General features: G+C 34.1%; 1 protein-coding gene and 1 long non-coding RNA gene across 9 annotated transcripts; one reads left to right on the top strand and one right to left on the bottom strand.

Moving 5' to 3' along the window:
* Nucleotides 1-208: 208 nt before the first annotated feature.
* Nucleotides 209-3,961, top strand: LOC118062930 (uncharacterized). Of its 8 annotated transcripts, XR_012168232.1 has the most exons (4): nt 458-1,401; nt 1,875-2,647; nt 3,164-3,252; nt 3,337-3,961. It is a non-coding gene; the product is annotated as an uncharacterized lncRNA (long non-coding RNA). The 8 variants fall into 8 exon arrangements; XR_012168231.1 differs by having other exon boundaries at nt 457-1,401; nt 1,875-3,252; nt 3,356-3,961; XR_012168228.1 differs by having other exon boundaries at nt 457-1,401; nt 1,875-3,252.
* A 1,763-nt stretch (nt 3,962-5,724) lies between these two features.
* LOC118062882 (uncharacterized) lies at nt 5,725-7,810 on the bottom strand. Its single transcript, XM_035076752.2, has 4 exons — nt 7,279-7,810; nt 7,069-7,198; nt 6,486-6,895; nt 5,725-6,377 (listed from the first exon to the last, which is right to left on the bottom strand). The coding sequence occupies exons 1-4, from the start codon at nt 7,311-7,313 to the stop codon at nt 6,131-6,133; spliced, it is 822 nt and encodes a 273-aa protein (XP_034932643.1). The 5' UTR covers nt 7,314-7,810; the 3' UTR covers nt 5,725-6,130.
* Between the last annotated feature and the right edge of the window lie 636 nt (nt 7,811-8,446).

Below are 8,446 nucleotides of genomic sequence, written 5' to 3'. Positions count from 1 at the left end.
TATATCTCATCTCTCAGCCTGGAATGACCCGCACCCACACTTGTGAATTGTTAGGTGTGTAGTGATTATTTTTTGAAATATTATTTTATTTTTAAAAAGTTATTTTTAATATTAATAAATTAAAATAATTTTAAAATAAAAAACAAATACAAACTAAAACTACTTAAAGTGATATCTTAGCAAGTAAGCCTGGGACCAGGTTAGATATTCTTCCGATTCCGATTCAATTCACTGCTCAATTAGTGTTTTAAAAAGTATATTTTAAAATTAATTTTTTTTTTAATTTTTTCAAATAATTTTAATATATTAACAGTAAGAATAATTTTTTAAAAATAAAAAAATAATATTTTAAAAAATTTCAAACAAAAAACATTTTAAAAAATAATCATTATAAAAATACTTAAAAAAAACCCCACTAAAATATGTTTATTTTTCTTAAAAATCCCTCTTTAAAACAAGGTTGTTCTAAACATCTATCCACACTGATTGATACGTCCATCTGATGACCTAGTTCTAGTTTCGCCACAGTGTCTTTGAGTTGGCGCTTGTTGTCTCCAATCTCCATGACGGTTTTAGGCGGCGGCTGCTGCTCCTTTACCTCCACTTTATTCTCTCTCTGCTCTAGAATTGGAAAAAGCTCCTCCCTTCTTTTCTCTCCATACACCACCACCACCACCGCGGCGACTCCTCCTCCTCCTCCTCCTTTCGAAGTCTCGTAAAAAAAAAGGTGAGAGCGATCATCCACTTCCACATTATGAAACTAAATGGACGGCTTCGATCAAACCTCTACTGTAACTAACTGCAAGTTCCTGGCCATCCGTTTCTTCTTCCTCACGTCTGGTGAGCATTGGTGATTATTTTCTTTTATATTTTTCTTCTGGATGGTTTAATCTTCTTGCCTTTATGTGTAACTATTTAGCATGCTCATCAATAATAATTGAAAAAAAAAACCCGGGAATTGCTTGTTGCTGTGGTGATGACTGTTGCAAAAATTGCTTGTGCTATTGTATCATGTGCAACTGCTTTGATGCTTGTCCACATTATTCCTGATCTACTGAGTGTTAAAACCCGGGAATTATTTCTCAAGAACAAGGCTGAAGAACTTGATAGGGAGATGGGCCTTATTCTCACACAGGAAGAAACTGGAAGGCATGTTAGAATGCAGTGCGTATACCATATAACTGCCCACTGGCTAGGATCAGGCCCCTTTTTGGTAGGTACCTGCCACCCGAGGTTGTTGCTGTTCGTGTACCTCTTCTACATCTGTCAAATTTCCAAATTAATGATTGGCCTGAACTCTCTGCAAAAAGCTATGCTGTCATGGTTCTGATTCTACCAACAGAAAGTGCTAGAAAGTGGCGAGACCATGAATTGGAACTTGTTGAAGTTGTTGCAGACCAGGTATTTTATGATTTAATTGCTCTCTTCCTGCTTCTGTGTCATAGAAATGTTGGAATGTTCTTATTTAGTTGTTCCAATACTCATGCTGTATTTATTTTTTAGTTTTTCTATTTCATGCATCTTGTCTGCATATAAGCTTATGCAAATGATGAAATAGCATGAACAGTGAAAAAGCTAGCATATAAAAATTCACATGCAGGCTTATCTATTATACACAAGGGATTGAAAATTTGCGTAGGCATGGGGTGTCTCATTGCTCAGTTTAATGTTTTGGTTTTGGCATTTTACCTTGGAATGTGTAGTTCTGTCATGCTTCTTTGGTATATATGTCCAATGAATAAGCTGCCTTTCATTACTGCACATATATATATGAATGATTGGATTTTATAGATAAAAATACTGCACATATTCATTCATAAATGCATTATATGCTGCAATAAAAAAAATTAAAAAACCAATTGTTGGCACATCAGATTCTCTCATCTGCGCCTGCTACCTATCTGCTGTAATATGCTGTTATGTTGACCAGTGTTGTCAAGAGGCGCTTGCCTAGGCGCTCCAGGCAAGGTGAGGCCCCAACACCTTTATTAGCCTCAGGTGTTGGATTTCAATGAGGCGCCGCCTAGGTGAGCGCCTTGTGAGTGGGTGCAAGGCGCTAAGGCTAGCACTTGCTTGAAGTTCTTTCTTTTCTGTTGGATTTTTCTTTTAATTTACCACAAGAAACAACTTAGGGGTATTTTTGTAAAAAACAAAGATTAGGGTAAAAAAATTGAAAAAATCATCAAAGAGGGAGACAAACACACAATGAAGGACACTTAGAAGAGAAACACCAACCAACCTTTCTTTTTTCAACAGTGGGAGTCAAAGAACAACACATCTTTATAGTTAATACTTCAATATTTTCTAAACAAGTGCAATTTAGTTTGAGAGATGAGGATTTCGATTATATTCATGAAATGGAGGATATGGAGGATTCAAGTGAAGGAGAGGAAAGCATGGATGGAGATGTTTTTGAAGATTAATGAATAATGATGATGATACTTAATTTTTCTTTAATCTACTTGGCAACTTATTACTTTAAATTATCTTATATTGTTTTAAGGGTTAAAAATATAACTGAGCTGATCTGTCTTTTTTCAGCACTCCTAGTTTTGGTTTTCAATAGACAACTTGAATGATTGCCTTTACAAAACAACTGCCCGTCATACTTTACAAGAGCATTGCTGAGCCATAAATGGCCTTTCTTGTAAGATCTTAGTCCTTTGACTTGTTGATATGATAACAATCATCAAATGGAGGATACAAATTGTTCCCACATGAAGACAACATAATGTAATAGCATAATCTCTGGACAGACAGGACCAAAACTGCCAATACCCAAAATTAAGGGTTTTTCTATATAGTTTTTTCCTTTATTTACTTTATTGACTAAACCTGCATTATTCTATTCTGAATGTAATAGGCTTGACACATCGCTGATTATATTGCTAACAAAGCCTTGCTTCCAAACAAGCAATTATTATCCTCCTACATGAGACTGATAAACCCTTACTCAATATGAAGACATCATTGTTTGGTGCAACATGGCTGCAAGGATCCTAAAGCTCTAAGATAGATAGATTAATTGATTAAGATCAAATTAATATTTGTCTGATATGTGTGATCATCAGTACCCATGTTTTACATATTTCCATTTGAATCACATTTATCTCCTTCTATCAGACCAAGCATTTATGATGCCCATCATTTTTGCTTGTTTTAGTTTCGCTTTGTAACTGGTGTGGTACCTGGAAAGGAGATAAAGTTTGTAGTGGTTGCAAAAGAACAAAATACTGCTCACATAAACACTAGGTATGAGTTGTCAGCATGTCATGAGTTCATTTTAGGCCATTCTTGCTGAATGAACATCCTCTCCATTGTTTTCATATCTCACAGGTTTTGCACTGGCACTCAGGTCACAAAATTGACTGTCAACAGTTGAGCCTTTCGGTTGACTCTAGTTCCAGCAAGAATGGAGCCACTTCAGCAGAGATCATTAAAGGCTAGTACCAAAATATGGTCATTGTACAAATTTACATATGCATATGATTATGGTCATTGTACTTAATTCTTATTAATTGAAGATAAAAATGTCTATCTCTTCTTAGAAAACAATTACATTTAATAATCATGTGATCATTTGTATCACACCTTGTACCAAAATATCATTTTATTTAGAGTATTTTTTGAACCTTAATGGTTAAGGAATGTTTTTTATACAAGCTATACAAGGCTTTTTATGGTTTAAAGCAAGCACCAAGGACCTGGTACAACAGAATTGATACTCATTTGATTTAACTGAGATTCCAGAGAAGTGAAAGTGAAGCTACTCTGTACTTGAACAGAATGAAGATGATTTGCAGCTGGTAGTATCACTCTATATTGATGATATGCTAGTGACTGGAAGCAATGTAAAATTACTGATAGAGTTCAAAAAAGAAATGCGGATGTATTTGAGATGTCTGATCTTGGTATCATAAACTATTCCTTGGAATGGAAATACATTAATACAGTTCGGGTATCTTTATCTTATATAGAAAATATGTTGTTGATATACTTAAGAAATTCAAGCATGAATCATGTAAAAAAATATCAACTCCGTTGACACAAAATGAGAAGATTTCAAAAAATGATGGTGAGAAACTTGAGGAAGCCTAAACCTCTGCATATAGAAGCTTAGTAGGTAGCCTACTATACTTGACAACAACCAAACCTGACTTGATGTTTCAGCTAGTTTGCTGTTCATGAGCTCATTTAACAATATTCAAATGGGAGTTGCTAAGATGGTGCTGAAGTATATTAGAGGGACAACCGACCTTGATATCTGGTACTCATTGACATCTGGTACTCAAAGACAGGAGTTAAATTAAATAGATATGAAGATAATGACTAGGCAGGGAGTGCTGATAATATGCAAAGTGTTTCTAGATATGTGTTTAGAATTGGTTCAGGTGCAATATGTTAGAATGTAAAAAATGGCATAATCAATTGCTGAAGTAGAGTATATCTCTTTAGCAGTTCCTACAAATCAAGAAATATGATTAAACAAGTTGCTTGTTGATATGGGTCAAGAACAAAGTTCACCAACCGAGCTTTATTGTGATGACAAGTCCATCATTGCCATCGCTCAAAATCTAGTTCAACATGGCATGACCAAGCACATTAATGTGAAATTTCACTCCATAAGAGAAGTTGAGAATAATTTACTTATAAAGCTTCATTATTGTCCAATTGATATTTAACTTGCTGATATAATGACTAAATCACTTCTTAGATCAAAGCTGGAATTTTTAAGGATGAAACTTGGTTTGTCTAAGGCAAATATTAAGGAGGATTGTTAGAATTTATCTATGAGAATCTGTCTTAAAAATAGAAGATAGAGATAAGTGTAGAAAATCGTTTGAATCAGTCTTTAATGTCATTGTTTTCATGTCAGATTCTGCCACAAGATTTGCTACATGTTCAATTGTTTGGAGTTAAATAATCTCTCATGTTTTTTGAAAGTTTTTATCAGTTGTTTTGTAAGTCTTTAAATAGGTATTCTCAATTAATAAAAATATTGATCTTTTTTAAGTCAACTCTGCTCTTCAGAATTTTTTCAACTCTTCTCAAAACAGTGTTGCATGTAAAACTTCAATTTCTATCAGAGCTTGCAAACTGGAGAAGACCATGCTCCTTGGGTGCCTGCGAAGGTATAAAAAACTGTCTTAATAGAACAACAAAACATTGTCTTTGAAGTGTCTCCAAGTTAATCCAAAAAATATGCACTGTTTTGGCATCTGGATATGCTCATACACGTTATGGGATGACATGCAATCCAAGGATAGACCAAACAATGCTCATCAAGTTCAGGGAATAATGTGTGCAGTAAGCAAACTCGGTCTGAAGTTCTGGCAAAAACCTAAATATGCACTGTTTATTGTTAGAGACAAAAACCTTGCTCAGTCCCCTCTGAAGTCTTGTTCTGGTTTTCAAGGCTGCATTTGAAAATCTGGGGGTTAAAAATCTTCACCGCCATCTTATTTTAAAGCTTTGTGCATGCTTCCTTAACTTCAAAAGCCATGAGTGACGCTTTTTTTTTGGTTAAATCAGAGTGAAATGATGTTAGGATTTGAATTGAAATGATTAAAATATATAAGAAAGCCTCTGGTGAAATTAAAGTGGTTAGATTGTCCAAGAAAGGGTTATCTGGTTTAGCACTTGCGTGATGAAGATGATCCTAATATATAAATCTCAGAAACAGAAAAGGTATGCTAGCTATTAAGGTTGGAGCAAGTCACAATAATCAACAATGAAGTGACGCGTTTAATTTTCATATAATTTATTTTTCACATTAGTACATTGAAATAATTCAAAAATATATATATAAAATAATTGATTTAAAATTAAAAATACAGTTGGATTATAATGTAAAATACCATCTTAATCAAACTCGAAAAGAGAACGAAAACAAGAAAGAATACGACCCTTGACTCAGGTCCAGCATCATCTGGACAGCAAATCCTTGATTATTCCCTACATCACATGCTTTCTTTGATGTTCACTCATGTGAGTTTATTATCCATGCAATGATTTTAACTAATCAATACTCTACCCTCGTCGTCACGTCCGGCCATCCTAACATCTCTTTCTGCTATTTGTGTTATTAGCTATATATATCTCCAATCATTAGCATTTAACACACATGGATTCAAGGTGGGCCAGCTTTAATCATGTGTCTTCTCTCCATTGAGCTTTGTATCTGCTCCCTGGCATGCCTTAAAGCGTCAAGAACTTCAAGAACACTTCTATTGACTACCTTCAACTCACTTTTCTTGGTAGAAGCTGGCAAGCTCAATGGGACTAGTGCCAACGAATTATTCACATAATCCTCATTATCACTCTCATTTCCTGCATTTTTCTCCATCCCCACCACTGATGCTTTAATGCTCGCAGAACTGAAAGAGATAATCAGAATATTGATTTAATTAGCTTAAAGAAACCCAATTAAATTATCATAGATAAAAGTGGCTATTGAAAAGGACAAACCATGTTGAACTTGATACCTTCGATCATCAATCTTTGAATCTTGTGAACATGCAACGGTTTCATGCCTTGATTTATCTAAAGAATTGTCAGCATTTGAATCTTGAGTCTCTCCGATGGAATCGGAAACAGTAGAAGTATTTTGATTGGATGTAGTTGTTTCAGAGCCATAGTCTTTCATATTATGTGAGTCTGCTGCGATTATGACATGGGGCTTGGATTCAGATTCTTCGGGGTCTTTATGGCCCGTAGTGCTTGTGGATGATGCGCTAGAAAATCCACTAATCTCAGATGAACTTGACTTCTCTGTTCCCTCTGATGCGGGCCAAATCTTCAAAGACTCAAGCTTCTTCATCAAGAATTTATGCTTCTTTTCAGCTTTTTTCCTCAATTTGATCTCTTCTCTGAGTTTGTCCTCTAGCTCTATTAACTATACCATAAAAAATTAGATGAAAATGAAACTTGAGATCTTACAATTGATGCGTTGTGGTTGTATATTGACATCACAAATGCGAAGCATGCAATAACATCAATCTACCCAGAAGGAGAAGAAAAAAAAGTAAATTAAAGGCCATCCAGATGTCAAGGATGGAAGGAACATACCTTACTGCCCATGAGCTCTGCCTCCTCTTTAGCAATCTTTGAAGCTTGTCTCTCTGCAAGCAACCTTCCTCTCAGACATTCTAGAGTCCTCAAACTATACTCTCCTTCCATTTTCTTGCTTTCACGGATACTGAAAGGCAATCCATCTCAAAATGTGAGAGATAAGAACAATTAAAGAAGAGAAAAACAGAGAGATCAACAAGAGCCCACCTCCATCCTTTGCCATCCTTCCCAGTAGCTGTCATTTTCTCTGTCACTGAGCCTACTTGATGAGTTAAATTCTCAGGAAAGAAAGAAATGTGGAAGACATTAATCCCAGCTACTACTGTTCTGAGAACCAAAACTGTTAAAATTTGTATGGAAGATAGGGGAGGAGCTACCTATGTTCAAAAGCCAGTGTTTTGGTCTCCCTTGCTCATGTCAGGTGCCTTTAAATCCAACTTTGTTTATTACCACTGCCACCCTTCATCATTTTTGCTTTGGCTCGTTGCTCTTTTTCTCTTCGCGTTAATTTTCACCTCAGAAACCACCGTGATTTCCTTTCTTTTAAAACAAGACAGTGAAATCAGCCACTTTCACTGTGTGAAAACATCCTATCATAAGCTCCACCCTCCAGAAGCAAACATAGGCAGACATTTCAGTTGGACCACTTTCAAATTTAGCAAATACAGAGGCACAAACCGCTCACTACTCACTGGAATTTAAAGGCATCCAAGACCAAGAGACAATCCGTGTTGGAGAAATCAACGTGAATCAAGAGAGAGAGAATTCAACGTGAATCAAGAGAGAGAGAATTCAACGTGAATCAAGATGTTTTATTATAGATTGTAATATTAATTTTATTTTTGTTTTTAAGAATTTTTTTTTTATTATTTTTTCTTTTCTTTTCTCTTGCTAACAATTAAAATAATGTATAATTGTTCTTCTTCTTCTTCTTCTCTTGTCAAATCAAGCATGACTACCATGCCAAGGTCTATTTAGATCTCACTTTGTTGTCCGACCCAAGAGCTTATAAAAAATTAAATAAAAATAAAATAAATAATTAAGATTTTTTATTATGATATTTAAATGATTTTTTATTTTTTTTTATAAAAAAATAATAAGAATTTCTATGTAGGATATTTCAAGATAGTTTAAATATTTTTTTTTAATATATATTTTTTTTAATAATTATAATACTTCAAGGAAAGTTTAAAATATTTTTCTTATAAAAAAATTAATTAAAATTTCTGTTTAGAAAACTTCAAAGATAATTTAAATTTTTTTATATAAAAAAATAAGAAAAATTAATTAGCATTTTTGTTTAGGATATTTTCAATAGTAATTTAAGTATTTTTTTAAAAAAATTAATTAGAATTTTTGTTTAAAATATTTCAAA

The sequence above is a fragment of the Populus alba genome, chromosome 16, assembly GCF_005239225.2.
Source record: "Populus alba chromosome 16, ASM523922v2, whole genome shotgun sequence".
NCBI classification, from domain to species: Eukaryota; Viridiplantae; Streptophyta; class Magnoliopsida; order Malpighiales; family Salicaceae; genus Populus; species Populus alba.
This window is presented reverse-complemented; position numbering and strand designations above follow the sequence as displayed.

Excerpts from the sequence above, each read along its gene's own strand:
- LOC118062882 (XM_035076752.2), bottom strand. The coding sequence starts at position 7,313 with ATGACAGCTACTGGGAAGGATGGCAAAGGATGGAG. Across the intron at positions 6,896-7,068 it reads CAGAGCTCATGGGCAGTAAG|TTAATAGAGCTAGAGGACAA; the intron begins GTATGTTCCTTC and ends TTTATGGTATAG. Across the intron at positions 6,378-6,485 it reads TCAAAGATTGATGATCGAAG|TTCTGCGAGCATTAAAGCAT; the intron begins GTATCAAGTTCA and ends TATCTCTTTCAG.